The 16,303-nt window shown below is 50.8% G+C and overlaps 1 protein-coding gene across 2 annotated transcripts in view; it reads right to left on the minus strand.

Annotated features, from left to right (window-relative positions):
* Positions 1-11,862, minus strand: part of TTF2 (transcription termination factor 2) — a 40,282-nt gene extending 28,420 nt beyond the window's left edge. The window contains exons 1-4 of one of the 2 annotated variants that reach the window (XM_077479510.1): positions 11,734-11,862; positions 9,903-9,987; positions 9,687-9,798; positions 4,583-4,666 (exon numbers count right to left, since the gene is read on the minus strand). In XM_077479510.1, coding sequence (XP_077335636.1) covers positions 4,583-4,666; positions 9,687-9,798; positions 9,903-9,930 — 224 coding nt within the window. In that variant the 5' untranslated portion in view covers positions 9,931-9,987; positions 11,734-11,862. Of the gene's footprint in view, positions 1-4,582; positions 4,667-9,686; positions 9,799-9,902; positions 9,988-11,206; positions 11,466-11,733 lie in introns of those variants that run through there. The other variant, XM_077479511.1, reaches the window with a different exon arrangement.
* Between the last annotated feature and the right edge of the window lie 4,441 nt (positions 11,863-16,303).

Below are 16,303 nucleotides of genomic sequence, written 5' to 3' on the forward strand. Positions count from 1 at the left end.
TGGAGCCCCCGAGAGCATCTTTATAAACGCTTTACCCCAAAGACACCCTACCCACAGACACCCCTCCCAAAGACACCCCTCCCAAAGACACCCCTCCCAAAGACACCCCTCCCAAAGACACCCCTCCCAAAGACACCCCTCCCAAAGACACCCCTCCCAAAGTATACATTAACCCCTTCAATACCAGCCGAATTCTGACACTTCTCTCATATATAAAAAGGAAAAAAAAAAAAAAAGGAAGATTAAAATGATAGCCATTTTATTCTCTAGGGTCTCTGCTATAAAAATAAATAAAATTTATATAATATATAAAAAAATTATTTTTATTTATAGCAAAGACCCTAGAGAATAAAATAGCGACCATTTTAATATTTTTTTTTTTTAACCACTTGCCGACCTGATAAAAAAAATAATTATATATATATATATACACACACACGTCATACTTGTAACGATCAGCCCTCCAGTGCCTCATGGGACCTTATAGTTCCGCTACAGCTGGAGGGCCGCCAGTTTATACTGAGGCAGGTCATCTCTAATGCGCGAACTGACATACCTGTACGTCAGTCCGTACAAAAAGGAGGATAGCGGGCGCCCTGGGAGCGTGCCCACGGGTGCCACAGGCCCGATGTCCGCCGGCGGCCCACGAACGCCTTGTACACAGGCAGAACGGGGAGCTGCCTATGTAAATAAGGAGATTCCCTGTTCTGCCCAGTGACATGTCGGAGACCTGTTCCCAGTGATCTGTATTATGCTCCTGGAAACCCACCCACCCCCCCCCCACTACAGTTGGAACACGCTGAGGGAACACTTAACCCCTTGATCGCCCCCTAGTGTTATCCCCTTCCCTGTCAGTGTCATTCCTACATTGATCAGTGCAATTTTATAACCCCTTCAGAGCACTGATTAACCCCTTCAGTACCAGGCACTTTACCCCCTTCCTGCCCTGGACAAATTTTTGAAAAAAAACATATATATATATATATATATATATATATTTTTTTTTTTTAATTTCAGTCTTATTTAGTTTGTTTAGCAAAAAATATAAACCCCACAGAGGTGATCAAATACCACCAAAAGAAAGCTCTATTTGTGGGAAGCAAATGGTAAAAATGTAGTTTGAGTTCAGTGTTGTCTGACCGCGTAATTGTCAAAGTGCGACAGAACTGAAAGGTGAAAAGAAAAAAAAAAAGTTTTATTTGTGGGGAAAAGAAAATGGATGTCAATTTTTTTGGGTACAGCGTCGCACGACCGCGCAATTGTCAGTTAAAGCAGCGCCGAATCGCTAAACAATGGCCCGGTCATTAAGGGGGCAAATCCCTCCCGGGGCTGAAGTGGTTAATGTCACACCGTAATTGTGCAGTTGTTTTTCAAATTCCTTTTCAAAATTTGTTTATGGTTTTGAATAAAAACAAAAAAGGAGGAGAACTATCTGAATTTTACAAAAAGATTGTGGTAAATGTTCAAAAGGGTAACAAACGAATGAATTATATACATTTTTCTTTATATTATATATATATATATGCTGTGGTTTTTCAAATTCAAGTCCTTCATGCCTAAAACTTTTTCTGACACTCGATGTTTTCAAGTTACAATCAATATTGTTTGCTAGAAAATTACTTTGAATATAATAATATATATCTGGAGATTGTTGCAATATTTTATGTCACATGGTATTTGTGCAGTGGTCTTTCAAATGCAAATTTTGTTTCTTTTTATTTTTTTAAGACATACACTTTCATGAATTAAAAAAAAAACACCACGCAGTAAAAAGTTAGCCCAATTTTTTTTGTATAATTTGAAAGATGATGTTACACTAAGTAAATAGATACCCAACATGTCACGCTTTAAAATTGCGCACACTCGTGGAATGGCAACAAAAACTACGGTACTTAAAAATCTCCATAGGCGACGATTTAACCACTTGCTTACTGGGCACTTAAACCCCCCTCCTGCCCAGACCAATTTTCAGCGATGTCGCACTTTGAATGACAATTACGCGGTCATACAACACTGTACCCAAATGACATTTTTATCATTTTTTCCCCACAAATAGAGCTTTCTTTTGGTGGTATTTAATTACAGCTCGGAGTTTTATTTTTTGCTAAACAAAAAAAATGTTAAATAAAAAAAAATAAAAAAAAATCATGTTTAATAGTTTGTTATAAAATTTTGCAAACAGATAATTTTTCTCCTTCATTGAAATGCGCTGATGAGGCAGCGCTGGTGGGCACTAATAGGCACAGATAAGGCGGCACTGATGGGCAAAGATAGGTACCACTGATAGATGGGACTGATGGGCACAGATATGTAGCACTGAGGTGCAGCACTGTGTGTGTGAGGCAGATTGTGGGCACTGATGGGTGGCACTTTTTGGCATATTTTAGGTGGCACTGGCAGGGGGCAGGTGGGCACTGATGAGCTGTCCCCAGCTCACCGTGATCGGGACTGATGTCCCTCTCACGGCCGCCGGTGATCGGCTTTTTTTTTTTCTCCTCGCGCTGTCAGCGTGAGGAGGAAAAATAGCCGATTACCGGCTGTGTTGTGATCACATGATCAGCTGTCATTGGCTGACAGCTGATCACGTGGTAAGAGGGTCGGGATCGATCCCTTGCTCCGATCTGTGATCAGGCGAGTCTCATAGACTCGCTGATCACAGAGCGCGCCCCTCAGGCCGCTCGTACACAGGATGACGTCAATAGACGTAGTCCCGGCATAGCAGGTCCGCGCTGTAGCCGTCATTCGGCTATAGCGCGGATCTCAAGAAGTTAAAAATGTTTCCAGGTTACCAGTTTAGCGTTACAGAGGAGGTCTGGCGATAGAATTATCGCACTCTCTCCAATTGTGGCGATACCTCACATGTTGGGATTTGAACACAGTTTTGTCTTCTTGCGTATGGCTTCGCTTCTGCACACGAGCTCGGAGGCTCTTTAAAAATGTTTTTCTTATTTTAATTTTTTTACAGTTACTTTAAAATGTTTGAGTCACTTTTATTGCTGTCAGAAGGAATGTAATCGTCCCATGTGACAGCACTAGGGGTGGTGACAGGTCCTCTTCCTCTTTATAGAGGGTTCTAGAAGACCCCCAAACCCCTCCTCTGCACTTAAAAGCATTAAAATTGCCAAGTTTGGCTGTTTTGAGTACTGACCTTTTTTTTTTTTTTTTTGTAAATATGGCGCCTTCAGACCCCTTTCACACCACACTGCCCATAGCGTCGGCAGTAAAACACCGCCATTTTTAGCGGCGTGTTACCGCCGGATTTGCGGCACATTTCGCCCGCTAGCGGGGCGCTTTTAGCCCTCGCTAGCGGCCGAGAAAGGGTTCAAACCGCCGGCAATAGCAGCATTTTGCCAGCGGCATTGCAGCGCTGCCCATTGATTTCAATGGGGAGCAGCGGCGGAGGAGTGGTAAACACACTGCTCCAAAGAAACTGCTGGCAGGACTTTTCCTGACAGCGCACCGCTGCAGTGTGAAAGCCCTCGGGCTTTCACACTACAGACAATGGTGCAGCAGTTTTAAGGTGGATTGCAGACGCTATTTCTAACGCTATAGCGCCTGCAAAACGCCCTGGTGTGAAAGGGGTCTTAAGGCTCCAGTAATCTGGGAAGCGAGGTCACGTGGTAATCTGGGAAGCGAGGTCACGTGGTAATCTGGGAAGCGAGGTCACGTGGTAATCTGGGAAGCGAGGTCACGTGGTAATCTGGGAAGGGAGGTCACGTGGTAATCTGGGAAGGGAGGTCACGTGGTAATCTGGGAAGGGAGGTCACGTGGTAATCTGGGAAGGGAGGTCACGTGGTAATCTGGGAAGGGAGGTCACGTGGTAATCTGGGAAGGGAGGTCACGTGGTAATCTGGGAAGGGAGGTCACGTGGTAATCTGGGAAGGGAGGTCACGTGGTAATCTGGGAAGGGAGGTCACGTGGTAATCTGGGAAGGGAGGTCACGTGGTAATCTGGGAAGGGAGGTCACGTGGTAATCTGGGAAGGGAGGTCACGTGGTAATCTGGGAAGGGAGGTCACGTGGTAATCTGGGAAGGGAGGTCACGTGGTAATCTGGGAAGGGAGGTCACGTGGTAATCTGGGAAGGGAGGTCACGTGGTAATCTGGGAAGGGAGGTCACGTGGTAATCTGGGAAGTGAGGTCATGTGGTAAATCAGAAGTGATGTCACGTCATCGCTTCCGGGTTACTAGATCCGAGAGCCGCTTTTGGCTTTGTTCGGGTCTCCGGCCAGCCGGCGGACATGCCAGTTGGACGCTTAGGGCCTCCAGGGTGGGACAGGCTCGCTGGTTGGGAAGTGCCCTCCAGCTGCTTGTAATAACAGCCAATCGGATGATTAGCCACATTGGTTATTATTAGAAGAGGGCCGACCAATCGGCTCTAAATAACGGTGCCGGGGTGACGTCTGCAGCTGCAGATCATCCCGCTACAACCCCTTGAAGCAGAATGACGTACCGGGTACGTAATTTGGCGGCAAGTAGTGAGCCGTGTGCCCAGTAATGTGTAAAGTGTGTACTCTGTGGGGCTTTTACTAAAAGGGAAAATAAATATCTTTTACAACCAGCAGAGGCAAAACGGGGGTCTGACCTGTAACCTCCGGAGTCCTGCTTTACCATCGTCTGCAGCTCCACCTGATGTTCTTCATGCAGCAGACAGTGAGAAGGCGGAAGGCTGAATACAGAGACAACAGAGGAACGTTATACAAGTCATCACCAAGAAAAGAAATAAAACATAAAAACATAAAACACCTTTATCAAAGCTTAAATACTAAACTCAAAGTGCATCGAAAGCCAAATGTTTATTTTGAATTCGGAAGGTTATTTTCCCGTATTAATCCCATCGGACAGATTTTCTGCAATTACTTGTCCTGGAGATACCACAGGCCAATCAGGAGACGGTCCTCCTGATCTGCGCCACGGCCAATCAGGACCTCTTATTGGTGTCAGCTTAGAGTGGATGTAAACCCACAGTCATCAAATTTAAACCAATAACACAATTAAAATCAATAATGCTACACATGCCTCCTGCGTGTATCCTTCTATTCTAAAAGTTACTCCCTCAGCATCCTCTAATCTGTGGGCATTTTTTTTTGGCGCTCGGTGGGCGGAGTCGTGACGTAGGACTCCTCCTCCGCCCACCACAACACTACCACTGCCAGCCAGCGTTGCGAGGACGAGCCCTGCGCCTGCCGAGTCTGCCCCAGAACACCCTAAGACTCTAATTGTGCCCCAGAACACCCCTGTGTCTCAAATTGTGCCCCAGTGCACTCCTAGGTCTCCAAATACACTTGTAGTGTGTGTCTCCAAGTGTGCCCCAGAACAACCGCAAGACTAATTGTGCCCTAGAGAACCCCGATGTCTCCAAATGCAGGCATGTGCCCCAAACTGCACCCCAGAAAATCAGTGTACTCATGTGCCTCAAAGTTGCACCCCCCCAAAAAAACCTTCCTTGTGTCTCCAAGTGTGCCCCAGATCAACCCCAAGTCTCTACCCCAGTGCACCCCCCATGTCTACAAGTATGCCCATGTGTCTCCAATTCTCCCCATGTCTCCAAGTGCACTGCCAGTGCACCCCCGTGTCTCTAGGTGCATCCAAATACACTGCGTGTGTCACCAAGTGCTCCCCCATGTCTCTAGATGTGCCTCAGTATGCCCCCATGTCCCTAGATGTGCCCCCCCATCTCTCTAGATGTGCCCCAGTGCACCCCCATGTCACTAGATGTGCCCCCATCTCTCTAGATGTGCCCAAGTGCGCCCCCATGTCCCTAGATTTTCCCCAGTGTGCCCCCATCTCTCTAGATGTGCCCAAGTGCTCCCCCATCTCTCTAGATGTGCCCCCATGTCCTTAGATGTGCCCCAGTACTCCCCCATGTCCCTAGATGTGCCCCAGTGCGTCCCCATCTCTCTAGATGTGCCCATTCCCCCCCCCCCCCCCCCCCATGTCCCTAGATGTGCCCCAGTGTGCACCCATCTCTCTAGATGTGCCCAAGTGCGCCCCCATGTCCCCCCATCTCTCTAGATGTGCCCCCATGTCCCTAGATGTGCCCCAGTGCGCCCCCATCTCTCTAGATGTGCCCAAGTGCACCCCCATGTCCCTAGATGTGCCCAAGCGCACCCCCATGTCCCTAGATGTGCCCAAGCGCGCCCCCATGTCCCTAGATGTGCCCAAGCGCGCCCCCATGTCTCTAGATGTGACCCCGTGTGCCCCCATATGCCTAGATGTGCCCCAGTAAGACCCCAGTGTTTCCAAGTACACCCGTGTGTGTCCCCAAGTGTACCCCAGAACACCCCTAAGACTAATTGTGCCCCAGAGATCCTCTTTGTCTCCAAATGCAGCCATGTATGCCCAACTCCACCCCAGAAAATCAGTGTACTCATGTGTCTCCAATTGCACCCCAAAAAAAACCCTCTCGTGTCTACAAGTATGCCCGTGTGTCTCCAAGTGCACTGCCAGAGCACCCCTGTGTCTCTAGGTGTACTCCAAAGCACCCAAGTCTTTCCAAGTATTCCTCTGTATCTCCAAATGTGCCCCAGAAAAACCCAGTGTCTTCAAGCTGCCCCAGAAAACCCTTATGTCTCCAAGTGCAAACGTGTGAGTCTCCAAGTGTGCCCCAGAACACCCCTAAATCTCCAACTGTTCCCCAGAGAACCCGTCTCACCAAATGCACCCAGAAAAACATTTCTTGTGTCTCCAAGTGTGCCTTAAAACACCTCTAAGTACCTAAGTGTGCCTCAAGTTGACCTCTGTCTCCCACTGCACCCAAAAAATAAAATATATGTGAACTTCCTTGTGTCCTCTAGTGCGCCCCAGAACCACCTTTAGTCTCTAAGTGTGCCCAATTTACCCCTGTGCCTCCAATTTCACCCAAAGGCATCGCCCCCCTATGTAGTGCCCTTCCAGAGCACCCCTACGTTTCCAGGTGCAGCACAAAACACCTTTGTCTTTCCAATTATTCCCCTGTATCTCCAAGTATGCTCCAGAACACCCCCACATCTTGAATTGTGCCCCAGAGAACCTGTGTCTCCAAATGCACCCGTGTGTCTCTGCAAGTGTGCCCCAGATAATCCCTGCGTCTCCAAATGCAGCCGTGTGCCCCCAACTGCAACCCCAGAAAACCAATTCTTGAGTCTCCAAGTGTGTCCCAGTGCATCCCTGTGTCTCCAGGTGCACTCAAAGTGTACCTGTGCATCTTCAATTGCACCCCAGAGCACCCTTCCTTGTGTCTCCACACACGCCCCACAACACCCCTACGTCTCTAAGGGTGCCCCAGTGCTCTCAGAGCTGCGGTGTCTCCAAGTGCGCCCCTGTGACACCCGAGTCTTCACACAACCTCTAGTACTTTCCTGCAAGGACTTGGACTGTCCATGTCACAGGGGATATGGATCCCAGTGCAGGACACCAATCCTTGTGCCAATGTCAGGATCCATAAAGCCTACAGAGACAATACTCCCCCGCTTCCATGTGCCACTCCCTCGCTGGCTGAAAACAGCGCCACCCCCTCGCTGGCTGAAAACAGCGCCACCCCCTCGCTGGCTGAAAACAGCGCCACCCCCTCGCTGGCTGAAAACAGCGCCACCCCCTCGCTGGCTGAAAACAGCGCCACCCCCTCGCTGGCTGAAAACAGCGCCACCCCCTCGCTGGCTGAAAACAGCGCCACCCCCTCGCTGGCTGAAAACAGCGCCACCCCCTCGCTGGCTGAAAACAGCGCCACCCCCTCGCTGGCTGAAAACAGCGCCACCCCCTCGCTGGCTGAGAACAGCGCCACCCCCTCGCTGGCTGAGAACAGCGCCACTCCCCCTGCTCAATGTAAGTCACCAGCAAGGGATCAGAGCCTTCCTCATCCAGCCAGAGTCAGCAACACATGGAAGGGCTGGTGTGACCCCAAGAAAATATCCCTCTAAGGCACTTGTCCCTGTTACAGGTGTCCCCACTGGATGATTTTTCTTCAAGCTCTCAGACGGAGCCGGTCAGCCCTGGATGGTAGACGCACTGAAATGCAAGAGGGTTCCTTCTGCGGCACAACACATCTTTTACTCAGAGATGACCTCAAGTAACGGGATTGTTGTCTTCTCTCTGAAATCTATTTCTTGGAGTACATCACAGGACACAGAGCAGCTTTAGAATCCTTACTAGTAGGTCATGCGCCATCTACAGGTGACCAACAAAAAGACAGAGTTGGGGGGGGGGGGGGGGGGACTTCCTGCATGGGAGGGGGGGGGGTCATACAGCAGGGGACTTCCTGCATGGGAGGGGGGGGGGTCATACAGCAGGGGACTTCCTGCATGGGAGGAGGGGGGGGGGGGGGTCATACAGCAGAGGGCTTCCTGCATGGGAGGAGGGGGGGGGGGGGGTCATACAGCAGAGGGCTTCCTGCGTGGGAGGGTGGGGGTCGTCATACAGCAGGAGACTTCCTGCATGGGAGGGGGGGTCATACAGCAGGAGACTTCCTGCATGGGAGGGGGGGTCATACAGCAGGAGACTTCCTGCATGGGAGGGGGAGGGTCATACAGCAGGAGACTTCCTGGGGGGGGGTCATACAGCAGGAGACTTCCTGCATGGGAGAGGGGGGGGGGGTCATACAGCAGGAGACTTCCTGCATGGGAGGGGGAGGGTCATACAGCAGGAGACTTCCTGGGGGGGTCATACAGCAGGAGACTTCCTGCATGGGAGGGGGGGGGGGTCATACAGCAGGAGACTTCCTGCATGGGAGGGGGGGGGGGGGGTCATACAGCAGGAGACTTCCTGCATGGGAGGGGGGGGGGGGGGTCATACAGCAGGAGACTTCCTGCATGGGAGGGGGGGGGGGGTCATACAGCAGGAGACTTCCTGCATGGGAGAGGGGTTATGCCTGCGAGAGGACTTCCTGTATGGGAGGGGTTATGCCTGCGAGAGGACTTCCTGTATGGGAGGGGTTATGCCTGCAAGAGGACTTCCTGTATGGGAGGGGTTATGCCTGCAAGAGGACTTCCTGTATGGGAGGGGTTATGCCTGCGAGAGGACTTCCTGTATGGGAGGGGTTATGCCTGCGAGAGGACTTCCTGTATGGGAAGGGGTTATGCCTGCGAGAGGACTTCCTGTATGGGAGGGGTTATGCCTGCGAGAGGACTTCCTGTATGGGAGGGGTTATGCCTGCGAGAGGACTTCCTGTATGGGAGGGGTTATGCCTGCGAGAGGACTTCCTGTATGGGAGGGGTTATGCCTGCGAGAGGACTTCCTGTATGGGAGGGGTTATGCCTGCGAGAGGACTTCCTGTATGGGAGGGGTTATGCCTGCGAGAGGACTTCTGTATGGGAGGGGTTATGCCTGCGAGAGGACTTCCTGTATGGGAGGGGTTATGCCTGCGAGAGGACTTCCTGTATGGGAGGGGTTATGCCTGCGAGAGGACTTCCTGTATGGGAGGGGTTATGCCTGCGAGAGGACTTCCTGTATGGGAGGGGTTATGCCTGCGAGAGGACTTCCTGTATGGGAGGGGTTATGCCTGCGAGAGGACTTCCTGTATGGGAGGGGTTATGCCTGCGAGAGGACTTCCCGTATGGGAGGGGTTATGCCTGCGAGAGGACTTCCTGTCTTTTCTTGCCAGTGTCCAATCACCTGTAGGTGGCGTATAACCAGATGGTAAGGATTACTAGATCTGCCCTGTGTCCCTTAAAACGTACAATGAAGAAATGTATTAGCGGAGATGCAATACGTACTCGGCGGGCAGGGTGAACGCGCAGGGTGTGGTGCGATTGGCTGAGCAAATATAAAAGCTTTTGCCCTTGCTGGGTCCATCCCGGGTTCCGGTTTTCAGGAAGCACAGGCAGCCTATGAGGAGAAAGGAAGGAGATCAGAAGGTGGATGTGACGTCTCCATTGGACAGTTTCCATGATGTAATCGGTGTCTGTAGAGGAGACTCGGGTCCTACTCACCATGGTCTGGGCAGCGCACCTTCTCCATTGTGTGGGGGGCGGGGGAAGGGCTCAGATACGGCTAGAGGTATACGGAATAGACACCCTGCAGGAGACAAGATCACAGAACTCCGTTATCGATCATTCGTGTTTTGTACAAATATCATTCACCAGGAGAACGTCCCGCAAGTCACAGACGAGGAGGGAGAACGTCCCGCAAGTCACAGACGAGGAGGCTGGTCCCGAAGTCGGAGGGAGGGGGGGGACGTCCCGAAGTCGGAGAGGGGGGGACGTCCCGGAAGTCGGAGAGGGGGGGGGGGGAAGGTCCCGAAGTCGGAGAGGGGGGAGCGTCCCGGAAGTCGGAGAGGGGGGGAAGGTCCCGGAAGTCGGAGAGGGGGGGAACGTCCCGGAAGTCGGAGAGGGGGAACTCACGGAGTCGGAGGGGGGGGGGGGAACGTCCGGGGGACGTCCCGGAAGTCGGATCCGGAAGTCGGAGAGGGGGGGGAAGGTCCCGGAAGTCGGAGAGGGGGGGGAAGGTCCCGGAAGTCGGAGAGGGGGGGGGGAAGGTCCCGGAAGTCGGAGAGGGGGGGGAGGTCCCGGACGTCGGAGGGGGGGGGGGAAGGTCCGGAAGTCGGAGAGGGGGGGGAAGGTCCCGGAAGTCGGAGGGGGGGGGAAGGTCCCGAAGTCCCGGAAGTCGGAGAGGGGGGGGGGGAACGTCCCGGAAGTCGGAGGGGGGGGGGGAACGTCCCGGAAGTCGGAGGGGGGGGGGGGAACGTCCCGGAAGTCGGAGGGGGGGGGAACGTCCCAGAAGTCGGAGGGGGGGGAACGTCCCGGAAGTCAGAGAGGGGGGGGGAACGTCCCGGAAGTCGGGAGAGGGGGGGGGGAACGTCCCGGAAGTCGGAGGGGGGGGGGGAACGTCCCGGAAGTCGGAGAGGGGGGGGGAACGTCCCGGAAGTCGGGGAGGGGGGGAACGTCCCGGAAGTTGGAGAGGGGGGGGAACGTGCCGGAAGTCGGGGGGGGGGGGGGGAACGTCCCGGAAGTCGGAGAGGGGGGGGGGGGGAACGTCCCAGAAGTCGGAGAGGGGGGGGGGGGGAACGTCCCGGAAGTCGGAGAGGGGGGGGAACGTCCCGGAAGTCGGAGAGGGGGGGGAACGTCCCGGAAGTCGGAGAGGGGAACGTCCGGGAAGTCGGAGAGGGGGAACGTCCGGGAAGTCGGAGAGGGGGAACGTCCGGGAAGTCGGAGAGGGGGAACGTCCGGGAAGTCGGAGAGGGGAACGTCCGGGAAGTCGGAGAGGGGGAGGGACTGCGTTGGGTCACATGACTTACTGTGGAGCCCCCAAGCCCCGCCCTTGAGTTCACCACAATGACATCATTTAACTGTCAGATTTGATGCTCGTACTCTGGTTGGTTGCTCACACAGATTGTACACTGAGATCATTGATCGTACAATCTGGTTGTACAATCTCCTTCCAGCCTGAACTTCTATTGGATGGTCTGTCCTCATATAATGGAGATTGTACAATGTATGACCGATGATATCAGTTGGGGGATAGGATATCCTCACTGGGACACAACATGGACTCGGCTCTCCCGGTGGGCCCCTCTATTCCCCCGTGCTCTCCCCCGGGGCTCTCCCCTCTCTCTTCCCCCTGTGCTCTCCTCTCCCCCCGGTGCTCCCCCCGATGATCCCCTCTCCCCCGGGGCTCTCCTCTCTCTCTTCCCCCGTGCTCTCCCCCGGGGCTCTCCTCTCTCTCTTCCCCCGTGCTCTCCCCCGGGGCTCTCCTCTCCCCCCCCCTGATTATCCTCTCTTCTCTGTCTCCCCGGACCCCCTCATTCCCTGTCCCCTCACTCACCTACTCCTGACCACCGTCAGCTAAAAACTTCTCCACCAATAAGAGGCCGTAAAATCTCCTATCCTTCTACGTCACGCCCCCCATCAGCCTATCACAGACCCGCACACACCCTCGTCACTGTTTTCAAAAAGCGAACCTGTCAGATGTAGAGGGCGGAGCGTCCGAATCACTACTGACCAATAACAGATCGCAGACGACTCCAGCCAATGGAAGAAGGAATAGCCCACCACACACAGTCTGTCCGAGGACTGACTTTACAGATTGGCATAGAGCGCGATCACACCTTACATATTTGTCTCCCCGCAGGGTAGATGCAGCGCGCGCGCGCCTTCTGATTTTCCTCGGAGTCCGAGACTGCGGGACTACGACAAAATGGCGTCACAGTTGTTCTTCTCTGTGGATTAGCCCTGGTTTTTCATTCTTTCCAGTGAATGAACGGCTCTGTGACTGGAGTGCGGGGATAAGAATCACCATCCTCCCAATACTCACCAATCACGGCCTGAGATTCATTCACTGAACATTCACACATTATTCACCCCCCCCCCCCCAAGAAAAAAGTGAATGTTGTGTGAAAACACCCATAAAATGGGCCCCTCTGTGTACAGTTTATATTCACCCCATACTAAAACTGGGCATGGCAGCCAATCAGCTTCTAGCTTCAGCTTCTCTTCAGTGAAGCTTTGGCAATAAAACCTGGAAGCTGATTGGCTCCCATGAACACCTGCACAAGATTTTATATTCGCCAGTTTTAGTAAATCTCCCCCCCCCATATGATGTATGAAGGAGAACTCTACTTCTTCTTTAATTACCCCCCCACCTTCCCTCCCCCCGGAGTGCTACCTGCTCCCCACCCCCAATTCAGTGATCTTCACTATGTGGGCATTCAAGATTTCCGCTTTGTACCAATTATGCACCCTCGCTGACTCTTTACTTGCTATGGCAACGCTATAATGACCGGTGGCGACGCGCATGTGCAGTACGGTTAAGCAAATTTTAACCACTTGACCTCCGGAAAGGTTTTACCCCCCTTCACGACCAGGCCATTTTTTTGCCATTCAGCATTGTGCTATTTTATCCTGTAATTGCGCTGTCATGCCACGCTCTACCCAAATGACATTTATAAAAAAAAAATCAATTCCCCACACACAGAGCTTCTTTTGTTTTGTTTTGTTTTTTATGGTATTTTATCATCACTGGTTTTTATTATTATTTTATTATTATTACACATGTAGCAGGGGTCTGTCTGTGTGTTGCTAGGGGTAACGGGTTAACAGAAAGATAAACCTCGGTGGCACCTCCATGTAGCGCACGACTCCCTTTGGAGCTGCTGGGTGAGCTCATTACCTTTCTGTTCACTTGCTCAGCTGTTCCCCTCCCTGCATGGGATTTCATAGACAGCAGACAGTCATCTCTCCCCTCTCAGGCAAGCGTCCCCCCCCCCCCAGTTAGAAACACCTCCCAGGGAACACAATTAGCCCCTTAATTGCCTCCCTAGTGATAACCCCTTCACTGTCAGTGTCATTTATACAGTAATCAATGCATTTTTATATAGCACTGATTGCTGTATAAATGTCACTGGTCACAAAAAAGTGTGAAAAGTGTCCGATCTGTCCGCCGCAAGGTCTCAGTCCCGATAAAAATCGCGGATCACCGCCATTACCAGTAAAAATAATAATAACTAGAAAAGTCGACAATTTCTGGGGAAATTGTGTGAAGTGTTCCTGCTTCAACCTACTGGAGTGGGCGGAGTAAGTGGGTGGAGTGGCTTGAGTAACTGTTGTGTGGTTGGAGTGGCTGGAGTAATTGTGAAAAGTGTTAAAAGCTTAATATTTTAAATTTAAAGTATAAATAGTAGTAAAAAAGTTGAAGAAGTCCCATCATTAGCTGAAAGAGCTGAACATTTTTTTCAAAAATGTTTTTTTTTTCAAATATTATTTTTTTTTTTTGTTCATAGGGTGGTCATAAAGTTTTGGCTGTTCATGGGGAGGAGGGTCATAAATTATTTGGCTGATCATGTTGTAGACATAATTTTTTGACTGATCATGGGGAGTCATAATGTTTTGGCTGAACATGGGGATCATAATATTTTGGCTGATCATGGGGGAGCGGGGGGGGGGGGGTCATAATGTTTTGGCTGATCATGGGGTGGACATAATGTTTTGGCTGAACATGGGGGTCATAATATTTTGGCTGATCATGGGGGGGGCGGTCATAATGTTTTGGCTGAACATGGGGGTCATAATATTTTGGCTGATCATGGGGGGGTCATAATATTTTGGCTGATCATGGGGGGGTCATAATGTTTTGTCTGATCATGGGGGGGGTCATAATATTTTGGCTGAACATGGGGGTCATAATATTTTGTCTGATCATGGGGGGGTCATAATGTTTTGGCTGATCATGGGGGTCATAATGTTTTGGCTGATCATGGGAGGGGTCATAATTTTTTGGCTGATCATGGGAGGGGTCATACATGTAGGAGAGAAGTGTCAGAATTGGCTTGGGAGGCAAGTGGTTATTTTACAGAGATTTTCTCTCACTTCCTGTTTGCCTATGGGGACAGGAAGTGAAGGTAAATCTCCCCAATGGGACAGAGATGTAAAAAAATAAACCTTTCAGGGGTTATAAGCCTCCCTTACTCTACCCAAAATGAAAAACCTTTTGACTATAGTTCTACTTTACGCACACCAGCTGACCATTTATTATTAGCACCATGTTTTGGTGTGATTATCCGCACATTTGTGATAAAGGAATTGGTTTTGGATAGAGGAATTGGTTTGGGATGGATGATTTGGTTTGGGATAAAGGAATTTGATTGGAATGGAGGAATTGGTTTGGGATAAAATAATCGGTTTGGGATAGAGGAATCGGTTTGGGATGGAGGATTGGATTGGGATAGAGGAATTGATTTGGGATAGAGGAATTGGATTGGGGTAGAGGAATTGGATTGGGATAGAGGGATTGGATTGGGATAGAGGGATTGGTTTGGGATGGAGGAATGGGATTGGGATAGAGGGATTGGTTTGGGATAGAGGAATCTGATTAGGTTAGAGGAATCGATTTGGGATAGAGGAATTGGTTTGGGATGGAGGAATCGGATTGCGATAGAGGAATCGGATTGGGATGGAGGAATCAGTTTGGGATACAGGAATTGGTTTGGGATACAGGAATTGGTTTGGGATAGAGGAATTGGTTTGGGATACAGGAATTGGTTTGGGATGGAGGAATTGGTTTGGGATAGAGGAATTGGATTGGGATGAAGGAATCGGATTGGGATGGAGGAATCGGATTGGGATGGAGGAATCAGTTTTGGGATGGAGGAATCAGTTTTGGGATGGAGGAATTGGTTTGGGATAGAGGAATTGGTTTGGGATACAGGAATTGGTTTGGGATGGAGGAATTGGTTTGGGATAGAGGAATTGGTTTGGGATGGAGGAATCGGATTGGGATGGAGGAATCGGATTGGGATGGAGGAATCGGATTGGGATGGAGGAATTGGATTGGGATGGAGGAATTGGATTGGGATGGAGGAATCAGATTGGGATGGAGGAACTGGTTTGGGATGGAGGAATCGGATTGGGATGGAGGAATCGGATTGGGATGGAGGAATCGAATTGAGATGGAGGAACTGGTTTGGGATGGAGGAATCGGTTTGGGATGGAGGAATCGGATTGGGATAGAGGAATCGGATTGGGATGGAGGAACTGGTTTGGGATGGAGGAATTGGTTTGGGATACAGGAATTGGTTTGGGATGGAGGAATTGGTTTGGGATGGAGGAATTGGTTTGGGATGGAGGAATTGGTTTGGGATGGAGGAATTGGTTTGGGATGGAGGAATTGGTTTGGGATGGAGGAATTGGTTTGGGATACAGGAATTAGTTTGGGATGAATGAATGAATGAATGAAATACTTGTATAGCGCACAATGCGAACTGAATTGCCTCTAGGCGCTGTGGCGAGCTTTGATCATCTGCTAAAAGAGGAAGGTCTTGAGTTTTTTCCTAAAAGCCAGGTGATTTTCTTCCAGGCGGATGTTGATTGGTAGAGCATTCCATAGCTGAGGCCCTTGGACAGCGAATCTCCGATCACCCTTGGATTTATACCGGGCTTTGGGCACGAGGAGGAGGTTTTTGATAGAGGAATTGGTTTGGGATACAGGAATTAGTTTGGGATGGAGGAATTGGTTTGGGATACAGGAATTGGTTTGGGATACAGGAATTGGTTTGGGATACAGGAATTGGTTTGGGATGGAGGAATTGGTTTGGGATAGAGGAATTGGATTGGGATGAAGGAACTGGATTGGGATGGAGGAATCGGATTGGGATGGAGGAATCAGTTTTGGGATGGAGGAATTGGTTTGGGATAGAGGAATTGGTTTGGGATGGAGGAATTGGTTTGGGATGGAGGAATTGGTTTGGGATAGAGGAATTGGTTTGGGATGGAGGAATCGGATTGGGATGGAGGAATCGGTTTGGGATGGAGGAATCGGATTGGGATAGAGGAATTGGTTTGGGATGGAGGAATCGGATTGGGATGGAGGAATCGGTTTGGGATGGAGGAATCGGTTTGGG

The sequence above is a fragment of the Lithobates pipiens genome, unplaced genomic scaffold (genome assembly GCF_037356315.1).
Source record: "Lithobates pipiens isolate NorthernLeopardFrog02 unplaced genomic scaffold, aLitPip1_a1.2 Scaffold_16, whole genome shotgun sequence".
In the NCBI taxonomy this organism is placed as follows: domain Eukaryota; kingdom Metazoa; phylum Chordata; class Amphibia; order Anura; family Ranidae; genus Lithobates; species Lithobates pipiens.